This window comes from Corvus kubaryi, unplaced genomic scaffold (assembly GCF_017639235.1).
Source record: "Corvus kubaryi isolate FWS band 111438036 unplaced genomic scaffold, C.kubaryi_AGA036_p1.0 37300, whole genome shotgun sequence".
NCBI classification, from domain to species: Eukaryota; Metazoa; Chordata; class Aves; order Passeriformes; family Corvidae; genus Corvus; species Corvus kubaryi.
In genome coordinates, this window is record NW_024581093.1 from 17,905,477 (window position 1) to 17,918,553 (window position 13,077).

The 13,077-nt window shown below is 42.4% G+C and overlaps 1 protein-coding gene across 1 annotated transcript in view; it reads left to right on the top strand.

Annotated features, from left to right (window-relative positions):
- The first annotated feature begins 752 nt into the window (after positions 1-752).
- BEAN1 (brain expressed associated with NEDD4 1) overlaps positions 753-13,077 on the top strand; it is a 51,859-nt gene continuing 39,534 nt past the window's right edge. Inside the window, exons 1-2 of the mRNA XM_042027645.1 lie at positions 753-842; positions 933-1,007. Of these exons, the coding sequence (XP_041883579.1) occupies positions 818-842; positions 933-1,007 (100 nt within the window). The 5' untranslated portion in view covers positions 753-817. The remainder of the gene's footprint in view (positions 843-932; positions 1,008-13,077) is intronic.

Here is a 13,077-nt window from a genome sequence, read left to right on the forward strand (position 1 = left end):
TGAGGCAGGAGCCGTGCCGGGTGAGACAGGCTCTGAGGGGCCGATCCGAGCCGGCTGAGGCAGGAGCCGTGCCGGGTGAGACAGGCTCTGAGGGGCCGCTCCCAGCCGGGGCAGGCTCTGAGGGGCCGCGGGAGCCGCGCGTGTTCCCGCCCTGCCGCGGGTGCGGGGGTCCCACAGCCCGAAGGACCCTGCCCGAAACTTTGTGTTGGCCGGGCCCCCTCCCGAAAAGGGAGAAGCCCCTTCCCGGCCGTGCCCGCGGTGGGAGCGCAGAGGGCAGGGCAGGGCAGCGCCGAGACCCCAGCAAACGCTGTGACACAGCGAGCGCCTTTCGGGAATCAGGCTTTAAATCCGTCTGCAGTCGCAAATGAGCCCAACTTTCAAGAAATCTAAAGATTTGGTTATTTAGGACACGTTCTACTCGTGTGCATTGTGTTGCCTGTAAATATAAACCTTTGAAGAGCAAGTTATAAATATTAAAGCCTAAGTGCATAGGGGGAGTATGTGTATCAAATTTTAGACTAAATTTATGCCAACCCAGTTTGGCACACGCACGCCTGATGCATTCAAGCTGCACTCAAACAAATCAGGGAAGTTATTTGGTTTTACAATGGTAGGTGCCTGTTTCAGAGACTGGTGAATGACTTAACAATAATTAGCATATTTATATAACACGTTGGTTATACGTGGGGTTTGGAATTTAAGAGGCATTAATATAATTTCCTGAACAGGAGGGATTCCTGGAAATATGAAGCAATGGCTTGTTTGGCGTTTCCCCCCCACATACGAGCTACATCTGTGTGTGCGCTCAGGGTCTGAGATGTGCAATCCTGCCCAGAGAGCAGGTGAACTCAATGTGTCTTCTACTCACATCTGGTACAAAACAAAAGCAAACTGCTATTAAGGACCTTTCTCTTAATTTTTCCCTTTTTTAGTTATTTTCTTCCATCTTCCTCTCATCTCTGGAAGCTCCATCAGTATTGGAATAGGCAGCAATTATTCCAATCTCCGTAAGTAATCTCTTTTTCTTTTTTTTTTAAACTGCATTATTGGCATGCTTTGCAGTCATGTACAGCTGCAGGAATATTATATTTAAAGTTCTCTAGCAGATAAACATCAATCCATTAAAAAGCAAATAGCTTCCTGACTGAGAAAAAACTCAGTTAACAGAAATGTTCTTAACCTTGTCATCTTTAGACAGACAAAACTCACAGAAATTACAGAATTGTCTGAACTAGAGGGGCATAAAATTTAGTGGCAGGTACAAATACTTCAATATTTTATCTTTACAAAAAAAATCCTCTTTTTCAGCATTTTCTGCCACAACAGCAAACTAGCAAACTGACAAATGAAGCACACTGACATCAGTCAAAATTTTTAACATTTTGGCACTATTTAGTGAAACAAATGTTGCTAAAAATTACTTCCAGTCATTGAAATAAAACAATTCCTGACATTTGACTTCCTTCTGCTCTCCTTTTTATGACTGGCTTTTGTAATCATTACATGAAGTTTTTTTGAAAAAGGAATACAGCATTATAGGAGCCAATTATCCTTGTGTCACTGGTCTTATTTTGGCAGAAAACCATGTGCATGCAGGGAAGCAGGGCAGCACGTCCAGTGTCTTGGATGGAAGAATGCATAATGATAAAAATGCACACAAAACAATTAAACCCACCTAGAGCCCTCTTGGAGCAAGGGCTGCAGCTCAAGAAAAGCTGTGCTGAAATGTATCGTTAGACTGTGACTTTGTAACACTGTTCATGCCCATCCTGCCTGAGAAAACATACAATTAAATGTGAAGTTTAAAGGAAGGACAGACAAGAAGTTCCCTTAATTTACTTTGGAACATACAAGGAGGAACAACAAAGTCATTCACAGACTAGAAATCATACCCTGTTTAATGTTTGCTGTCACAATCTATCGTGAAATTATTAATAGAGTCAGAACAGCTTCTGTCAGCAGTAGGGATTTGTAGGATCTATCACTAAGACAACTTTGGTAACTGGGAGAAGAGTTTGGTTGGTAAAGGTGAAGACAGTGCAAAACCAGGTAAATGCCAAGTGTTGTCTTTCAGATGGCCTGGTAATCCCTTAAACTCCTCCAAAAAAACACATTAAAGTTGGGCTGAAGAGCAACTGCAAAATAAGTAGCCATTGCCTAATAGATGCCCAACTGGCATCACCCAAATCACAGAAAATACATAATAGCAGCACAAAAATGTTTGCATTGGTATAGCTACATTGGCAGTCTCCTCATTTGTTAGGTGGACTTGGCAAGAAAATCCCTGTGGTGTGCTGGTGTTGCTACAGGTCAATATTGCAAAAAGAATGCTGAGGTTATTTTCCCACAGAAGTGCTGGTTTTACATCATGCACAAAGTGATGTTTCCCAGCACTTCACTGCCGGACAGCTTTGTACTGCATTGGGTTTGGATTGGCAGAGCTCTGTAGTAGAACAATTGCAGCAAACACTTCAGAGGAGTCTGAGGGGTGCTCTCATTTCCAAGCAGGTGCCTACAGAATTAAGTGGTTTAGACCTTGGCTTTCCTTCGGCCTTAACTGAGTCCAGTTCAGCCACGCCTGACATTCTGGCCTTCTCCACAAGGGCTCTCAGCTTTAATTCCTGTAATGCCTAGATTCTGAAATGTTCTGCTGGCAGGAACAGATAATATTAACACAGTACCAGGTGGGCATTAGCCAGAAACCAAACTGTGGCTCATGGGATGCTTTTACAGCGAATGTGGAGAGACCAGAGTTATCTTATCCCAGGCTCTTTGGAGGTACCACAGGAAGAAGACTCCACAGTGGACTCTTCAGCTCTACAGAACTCATGTAGGCCAGGTACCAGACCTATTTGCTCTCCAAACACTGAATTTCCTAAGCAAGGACAATGGCTCAGGAGCAGGACTGCAGCTCTGCCCATACAGAGTCAGCTGTGCCTGGAGAATCCTGCTCTAGTCCAGGACAAAGGGGAAAAGTCACACGAACAAAGTCTAGGCAGGAGAATAGTCAGGGATGGAGCCAAGTGACTTCAACCACAGAGAGCCAAGGTGGGCTGACAGGGTCAGTGTTTAACAGAACTTCCTAATCAGAAATAGAATTTGTTTTGACTCTGTTGCTGTAGATGTTTCTTTCTGAGAGAAACATTGGATTTTCTTTGCACAGTATTTCTAGGTTTTAGCTGTGTTTGGATGGTTGGTTGGTTTTCAGAATAAAAAGTCAGATTTATCTCTAGAAAATAATGACAATGAGTATAAAGTATTGATAGGCTGTCATGAACCTCAGTCACTGTTTCAAATGCTTAAATGAAGGGGTCCAAAAACTGTCAGAGAAATAAAAAGGCAGAAAAATGGTTCTGTGCAAGCTACCTTCCCTTTCTGCATGTGCCTGCCTCCTCCACCTCCTTCCCAGCACTTCTGAGATTTATCTCTGAGGAAATTGGTTGTAGACACAAGTAAAAGCAAACAAACCAACTGATTATTCAATCAATTATCCAATACATATTATATATTATAAAAAGATAGTTATTTCCAGCTATTTAGTGACTCTAGAGTTATGTATTCAAATACTAAGTATTTGTGATAGTCCCATTCAACTACATCCTTGCTTTTATATCTAAGAGCACAAGGAATGTCCAGAGATATGTAAAATGTTCATTTGCATACATGAATGACAAAAACCAAAGCTTTAAAATATACAGACAGCATTTTCAAATCCAGCACTAAGATTTCTTAGAACCTTTAGAGAGCCTACAAACTTATTCTAACTAAACTGAATTCTCTCACCAAATCAAGAAGGAACAGAAGCATTCCAACTGTGGCTCTCTGTGCATGAAAACCCACCTAAGACAGGCACAGGGACACATGTCCCACAGGAGCAAACTGCAGAAAATCCTCGTCCTGGAATCAGTAGAGCCACCTTGAGGCTGCCCCTCAGCGTTTGGCTCGGGGAGAGCAGAAGAGCACAGCTGGCTGCCAGCTGTGCTGCCACTGACTCCAGCACTGAGAGCTGCACCCCGAGACCCCAGGACAGTGAAAGGTTGAATAAACTTCTACTCATAAACAAGGAAATCTTTCTGTACACAGAAAGAATAAAATGCACTCTCCACTGCTGCAGACTTGGCAGTCTGCAGCTCTTGATGGCAAATCCTGTCTTTTTCCCACTCCAAACTCAGCCAGTTTAGTGCAGTTGTCCAGAGGCACAAACACAATTCCCAGTGACAGGGAGCCCATCAGCAGGAACATAACTGCACATCCCTAGGCATGGGTGGAGCCCAGTGCCTCAGTCCAAACCAGGGAAGAAACTGGGTGATTTGGGGTCTGTGCAAGTACCTTCAGGAGTGCTCCTGGCTGTCCCAGATTTGAGACATGCAGAAAGACAGGAGATTGCTTCCAGCTTTGGTGGGAGCTGGTGCCCTGGAGAGGTACAGGATGCCAGGGAGTTTAAGAGACAGCCTCATAGGGCTGCACCAAGACTTGTGCACAGCACAGCAGGACATCCCTTGCACTTGTAGGATGCCTCAAGAGGTGTCAGTGATCCAAGCACCAACATTCACCAGCCTTCTTCAATCTCTCTTCTCTGTCAAGAATGACAGAAGCAAGGTAGGTCTGTGGTGCCAAACAGTGAGGGAGATGCACTGCAGCTGACCTCTCTTCTCTTAAGTGCACAGCAAAATTTAATCCCCAGATTAATCTGCTCTTTTCTTCCTTCACTCTATTTTTTCCTCCAAGTGTGGATGTTTTCTGAAGGTGCCAAAGAGGTTCCCATCTCCTCTTCCTTAAGGGCATACCCCATATTTCCCTTGAATTTTCCACAGAGCACTTCATGTTTTAATGACTCCAGCTGAGCAGAAAGGAAGGATATTCAAATACCTCCAGAACCATACCTTGGAATCCTTTGTTCCTCTCCGCTACTGAGTAATATCCAGCATCTTTCTGCCATCAATTTATTTTATGATGGCTTGAAATCATCTGTTACATCAAGAATAATTTCTTCACCTTTTAATTTGTTAGGCTGGAATCTGCACTGGGAAGGGATCCATTTCTCTCCCAGCCTGACAGTTTCTCACCCTCATGTGTGAGGATGTAAGCCAACAACTCCAAGTCATTCATTTCCATTGTACCTACTGACTTAATGCTTTGATTTCAAGCAGCTTCTCCCAACTCACACTTCCCCAATTCAAATAATAGATTAGGAAATAATAGATGCATAGTTCCTATGCACCTGCATTGCAAACACAGAGAGTCTAGTCCAAACCTGCTCCCTAGCAAATAAATAAAATGATGCTTTAGTTTTTGGAGGGCACCTCGTCAAGCTGCTACAAGCAGCCTATCAAGAAACCTCTCAGAGGAGAGTAGGGGGAGGTTTGGTTTCGATCCTGTTTGAGCTGTGTGTTCAAGCACCTAAAAACCCAGCAGATGCCCAGGTACCTTTCTGCAGAGCATCTCTCCAGGAGAGGTGGACTCCTCTGTAAAGCTTCCTTAGTGTCTCTGTCCTCAGATGCTTTGAAAACTTGGCCTCCAGCTCACAGCTGGCAGAAGCAATTCAGCTGGCTTTGACAGCATTTATGCAAACAGGGATTTTAGCTCCAAGACTTAAAACACTTATTACTGGAACTTCCTGAAATACCTCTGACTGTTTTTTTAAAAATGACATTATATGACATTGGGAAGCCTACAGTCCTCAAGAACCTGTGTGAAGATAATTCACTAAACGATCCCATGATCCCTGTCTACTCTTAATGCAAACAGTGCTGTTATAACACTTTGTTTCTGTGGGTTCTTTAATTCTAAGTTTCTTATCTTTTAATTGCTGTTTTTAGTTGCAAGTATGTTAATCCCTCTGTTTCCATCTTTAAAATGAGGATTTGTCTTTCATCAATTGTTTTTTCCTTCATTGGCAAGCAATCTTTTTTAGTTTTATGGTTTAAGGAAAGCAGTTCTATAAGCATCTGATCTTTACAGGTTTTCAGCATCCTAGCTTTATTTTGAATTAGCTGCAAAATTGCTACAAGATTACTTCTACTTAAAAGCCCCAAGTAAAACCGAAGCTTAATCACTCTAGGTTCTGCACAAAATAACTGGCCTTGTCCTTTCAGATTACAAGTATCTAGAACACACAAAAGCTGGGAAGAGGAAAAAAAAGGCCGGTAGAAAAGTTAATTGCTTTAAATTACACAGGAACTTAAGGAGAAAGCCTGGCTCTCCAGGCTCCTGGGTTGGTGTCTGTCCATTACCTGGCACTGACTCTTGCTACAAGACAGGAATACTCTGAATTCAGTTTCTGCTTCCTGAGGACCTGTAACGTTTTTTACGGTTGGATGACAAACACAGGCGGGTCTCCCTTCCACTGGGGAAGGGATTTCTGCAGCAAGGCCTCGGGATTTAAAGTGATGATTGTTACAAAAGAGATCCCAGATCCTCTTGGGGAGAGAGTAATTGTGAGCTGTTTAGACCCATTTGGAAGACCAGTTCTTACTAGGACCCCCTCATATTGAATTTTGCTTCTAATCCACACTTTGACATCTCTTATTAGCAGAAATCAGTATTTTGGTTATTTGCAAGCTAAACTACCGAGGTACAGACTGGCTGTTTTCACTCTCCAAACACACTCAGCACACAAGTCTTTGGGCCAAACAATTGGCAACAAGTACCAGGCTTTATTAAAGAAGTTGGTCACAGAAAACCCAACACAGAAGACCAGAGTTTGTAGAAATTTGTAGACCAGGTTTCCTTGTTGTCATATCAATGTATTGCCCTGAAACTTGCTCCAAGAGCAGTGGTTACACAGGGTAGCACAGGATCCTCACTCCCTGCTGAGCAGAGAAAAGGTAAAGCCCTGCTGCCTTGACCAGACAATAAAACTCTGAAAGGTAAATTAAGGGGTTATTTTATTTTATTTTATTTTATTTTATTTTACGACAAGTTGCTGGCTTATTGCAGCAGCCATTTTGACAAGTAGCCCAACAATATCTAGTCACTGGATGTTGTAATACTAACTCTGCCTCAGAGACAGATCCAGAGAGGAATGTGAATCCAAAGGGATTTCTGGTTTGGCCTGGAACTTGGTGCTAAGGGAGGAACACACACTCTGCAAAGAGGAGCAAAAAGGAGTAGATATTTGGGGTGATTTTTGTGCATCATTTGAAGAGTACATCAAACTGCACTAATAATCACTCTCTTCACAGTAAACACATTTGTGGAATCAGATGTTCCTTTAGAAAGAATGTGGGACATTCAATAGTAGACTGAAAACAGTTCCAATGCATCCTGCTGGGTGCTCTGGCTGTACAGCACATCTCTGAGCAGCAGTCCCAACCAGACATGCCAAGATGTTTAGGGAGAGCACAAAATCAGAATATCACCAATACTTTTTAATGACACAGATAACTTTAGAAAATACTTTCCTTTTAGAACAGCACAATCCTAAATGGAAACATGAGTGGAAACTGTACTTTTGCCACTTGATCCTATTAATCAATCTGAAAGATATCTAAAATGGAAAAAAAATCCCTAAATTCAGGGCTTTATTTCTGTGTTTCTGATTTAAAAAAGAAAAAAGTTTCTACTGAACGAAGCAAGCTACAAATTGAAAATTTTCCTAAAGTTGGAGACATAAGATCTCCAACTCCTCAGGAGAGCTGCAGCATCCTGTAGAAGTAAAAACAAGAAGTTTTTCCCAGATTTTCAAATTATGATTCCCAAATACAGCCAAGGGCAACATGGTAAAATGCAGGCATAAAGGTGGTATCAAGGTACTGTAGTAGTATAGAAATGACATCCTGTGTCTGTCCCCTGGTTTAAGTTACTGCACATTCTTTAGTTGCCATCAATGCAAAAGTGCTGAGGAACTGGTGGGCACAAGAAGTCACCAGAGAGATAAGAATCTGTCTTCCTTATATTGTGTTTGGCACAGGTTTCTGTGTCATGCTCATCTAGATCATAGAAGCAGAGCATTAAACATCAGCCCAATGTGTGCCATGAGTGGTTCATTCATTATCACTCAGTGGCTGAGGTGAGAGCTGGGTACCCTTCTCAACAGAGACACAATTCAGGGGTCATGTGGCTAAAAACATTGGTATTACTGACACAGGACAATTAGCTGGAAACTATTACCTTTTATTATTGTATTTTAATGATGCAGATCAGTTTTCAACTTGTGGGTCAGTTTTTTCATCACATTTGTATAATACTGCCCCAACCTAAATTTGACATGGCCATTTTGATGTTCCTAAGTTACCAGTTTCCACTTGCTAAATTCATCAAATGTGTGGTGATTTAGAATCCAAACCCTGCCAGGCCTCAGCACCCCATTGCATGGCCCTTGTGGTTGGGAACAGGTGGGTTTAGAACCAGAAAGGGCTTCTCTGAGAGAGGCTTTCTTAGCTCCCTGTCATCCTAGTAAAAATGGGTTTCAAATCAATTTTAATTTTAAAGCATGCTCTGAAGACAAAATATCTTGGCAACATGTACTGGGACAGAAGGATCACCTTGGGAAGTAATACATTTTTCCACAAATGAAACAATCAGTCTCAAAAGAATTTTCATTGCGAAGAACAGAAAGCACATTATTTGCTCAGTCAGTTTGTGATGCCTCTGTCCCTGCCTAGTGGCTGTGCCTCACTTTCTTCCTCAAAAGAACATTGACATATTTTTAGTCTTCATAGTTCTGGTGATTATTTTACAGCTCCCTTTGAGAACAGATGGAAGATATGTATCATCTGGATTCACAAAACACATAATTTGCGCTTGCTACAGCTGGGAAAGGTTTGCACACCCATTTTTTTAACCATCATTGTACCCCACTGCTTCTCAGTCCAAAGGAAATTGGATCTGCCCATGTACTGTTTTATAGCTTACAATCTTAATGGTTCTCCCTGAGGATAACAAAATATCACTGTGGGTTTCTGGTGTTCTCTTAAAGGCCAGGTCCCAAAGTGACTTCCCCAGTCCACAACTGGCAGAACACAAAGCACAGCATTACCTATGTGACATGAGGTGTTTGGATTTAAGTGACCTTCAAAGTAGAGCCAGAGAAGTGGTGAAAGATAAAACAGGAATTTTATGTTAAAGGAACTGTAGAAAACTTTCATATGTCCAAAAAGCGGAGACATCATAGGCAGTGGTAGAGGAGAATTGTGTTGAACTGGTAAAAACAGGAGCAGTGAACAAGAAAGATACAAAAGGGTGTAAACTGGAGCAAGTTCAGAGGGGTTTAAAATAATTAGGGCCACTTTGAAGTAGAGTAGGAACTAAACAGATTTATGGAAGATATGAGATATTACCAGGATCAATTACTCCAATAAATTTCCTAATAATTACTTTTTTCCCTTTGCATCATCTTCCTTTTTTACAATTGCAATGACTGCGCAACCAGTCCAACATCAACAAAAGTTCCCATTTACACAAGGACTACTCTTGACACCACAGAGTATTATTGCTTAGCTTCTGCTTCTATTATTTTTTTAACTCTGAAAAAAAAAAAACCAAAACTAACAAAGCCACAAACAAACAACACCCTCAAAAATCCCCACAAACAAACAAAACAACCCACACCCAGACAGGAACTCCCACAGCTTTAATTGCTAGGAATTCCATGCCATTTTACCTCCAGTTGTCTGGGATCCCTGCCAGAAATGCAGAGGCCATTTGGGAGGTGCACCACGATTTTCTGAACGTACACAGTGATCTTGGTAGGTGGCAGAGCTGCCAGGTCCAAGTGCCTGAGCTGAGATTTGCTGTGGCAGTGTGTTGTCAATGCTGGTGATGTTTATAAATTGGGGACACTGCCATCTTCCCCTGGAGCAGCTGTGCAGAAGGAGAAATCAGGAGCAATTACCCAAGCTGCAGGATTTTGCAGCTGTGAAGGGTGACAAAAGGTTCCAAATGAAAAATGCTGGAGAGCTAACAAACATCATGTAGCAGCAGTGCCTGTGCTCTGCTGGGTGCCAACCTGTGCCTCTGGGCCTGGATGCTCCAGAGCTCGTGCTCTTCAAGTTGGGCCTGAACTTCTGTTTGCCTCTGTTTGGAAAGTTTTAGATTGCTCACATAAAGTGGCCTGGATACAACCTGAATTCATAATACTCTACTGAAAATTAAAGCTGATTTCCAAAGAATCTTTCTGCACAAAGTTCTTCCTTGCCATACTTAAAAATATTTAATTTGGTCATTAATGAACTATTTTCTGTCTGTTTTACTTCTCTTTCTCCTTAGTGGAAGACTCTACATGTCAGTGCACACTCAGATGCACTTGTCAGACAATCATTTGCTTTTATGTACCATCCAAACAAGATCATTTTCAATAGCACTTCTGTTGAAATGGGAAAAAATTATAATGTATTCTTTGAATAATGTAGGAGGTTTTTACCCCTCTTCTCCTGGAAAATTTTCTGACTTTCTGATCTCCATAATTTGGTTTGTTCCTTATAGTATGTTAATAGATTTGTATCCTGAGAAACTGGAATATACTTACATGACAAGTTCTTCTTTCAGTGATTTGCTCAGTGGTTTAGATGGTTTGGTAGGACACTGAAACTCCATGGGATATTTTGTATTCTGAAGTTAAAGTGTAAAAAACAACAAAAAATACCCCATATATTTCCTTTCACTGAGCTTCCCCAACTCCTTTTTTAATTTTGTGTCATGCAGCTGCTGTTTGAATGTTTATGGACGTGAAAAGCCAAAGTGCTGCTGCTGTGGGCAAACCCTCAGAGCTTTTGGCCTGGGAAGGGGTGGCCCTGCTCAGATATGACAAGTGACACCAGTCCCACCCACACTCCCATTTCTCGTGCAAATTTATTTCGTACAGGTGAATATTAGCATGACCTGAAACTGCTTTTCTGGCTGTTACCATCTCTCCTTTGAGAGGAGGAAATGTCTGATCATTCCTGTCTGTGTGCATAAAGATAAAAGGAACCACAGTGCACTATCAAAGGACAAAATAAAACTACTTTTTTCCCCCCTCTAGGCAGAGAGGAGTGATTCAGTTTTCCACTCAGCCCCCCAAACTCAACACTAGTCCTGGGATGTGTCTTCCATCATTTAATTGAGGGGCCAGTAAAACATTTGGCCTCAGGCAGAGCTGCAGACCCTACTGGATAGGATTTCATGTCTCTGTAAACCACCTTTGAGTTTATGTCTCCATAAATTCACCCAAGGCTTTATTAAGAGTGTTGAAAAAATCCCTCCCTACTCTGCCAGACTTAATTCCTACCCTCGCCTGTCCAACTGGAAAGGGACCATGACAGAGTTGTACTTACAGCTAAGGTGGTCTTAATCCAGTCCTTCAGGTTTATGCAAGATAACAGATCTCTTTTTCTTCCCATTTAACCATTTTGTGTCTTTGTGGGCAAAGATGGATTGTTTGGGTTTGGATGTTTGAGCAGGTAAGGCAGCCAGAAGGCTCAGAGACACGGTAGCCTTGTGATTTCTCTGGTGTGCTTCCCCTAGACCTCATCTGGCTCAAACCCAATTTCAATGACCAGAACAACAGGACGTGAAGTATTTGTTTCAGTCTGAGACCTTTTTCAGGTCTGACAAAGAAGAGACAGTGCATTCATCCAGCTGGGGCTTTCAAAAGCAGCAAGATTGACTTTCAAGAGACGCGTGGCTTTGTTGCTCAGGAAGGAATTGCTTGTTACACAATCATCTATTGTTTCTCTTCCTTTCAGATGAACTGAGCATTCTGCTGAGTAAAAAAGAACCATATTGTGGTGACAGACTCTGCCTTTTACACTGGCTGTGCTGTCACTAGAAGGGGGACTATGGCAGAGTCCACATGTCTTTCAAACTCTGCTCAAATGAGTTACCCTTCACTTTCCTGAATCATGCCACCACATCCTGTGAATGTGAGTCCATCTGCTCACCAACTCAGTGTCTGTAGCAATGTGCTGTTCTGAACAACAGGTTTGATCTGGGTTTGCTGTTGCAAGGACATGGGTATTTAGAGGCTTATTTATTCATATGTCTAAATCATTCATACTGGATGCTGAGTTCAAGGACAATGTGTGGTTCAGGCAGCAGAGGTAATGGAAGATGTGGTCAAGCTCAGAGTGCATTAAGCTAATGTATTATGAAAGCTACTGCTCTGAAATGCCAGCTGAGGAGAGAGAAGGAAGAAAAAAGCCTAAGAAAGGCAGTTGCCATTGCCAGAAACAATTAGGCACTGGAAGCTCTGCAGAGCAGTGGCTGCTGGCTGGGCCTCTGCATCTGGAAGTGGAATGTGAATAATCAAACCGTCTCACAGCTGACTCAAGTAATGCTTGGCCAGGGGAGAGGGAAGAATTACTGCCAGGTCAGAGCTATCCAGTGTATTTAAAGGAGTCATGGGGTATTTTTTATACAGAGTGCAGATAGTTTTAGCCATTTGTTTTAAAACCAGATTTGTTGCAAAGGAGTTGGAGGTGTTGGAAGATCTCTGATGAACACAAGGGTGCTGCAGTCTCAGCAGCTGCTGTTTACAAGCAAACTTGGAGATGTAACCACCTCAGCTTCTTCAGTTCCTGCTTTGTGCTTGTTATATTTACACGTTAATGTCAAGCTACAGTTTTAACACTGAAACCTTCCTTTTAGCATACCCACTTTGTAACACTAGCAACATCTAAGAGGACAAACTACTTTTAGACCTCTATTCTACACACTACAAATAGCACTGATCACATGCTGTCACTAATTAGAAGAAGTACTTGGAGCCTTGTGGATTTTAGTTACCATGACATTTTACACAGAAGAACATGGCCTCAGTTTTGCAGAAGGACCAGAAGTTACAATGGCAGAGTGGACTGTAAAGACACTTCAGGTGAAAGTGAAAATGAGATTCAGGAGTCAGTCTAGGGCACCCCATCTTCGAATGGGCATGAGATACATGGAGGTAAAACGCAGAGTAAAAACCCTCTGGACATGCAGATTGTGGACACCAGGCCCTCACCACCATCCCAGCTTGGCCCCACCCACTCCCACTATTCCCAGAGCAGTTCCAGCCCTACATAATGCTCTGACAACGGAGCAGCATCCAGGTCAGATCCATGGAGCACAAAAGATTATGACTTTGTATTGGGAATTCCCAAGGTTTACAGTTAATGT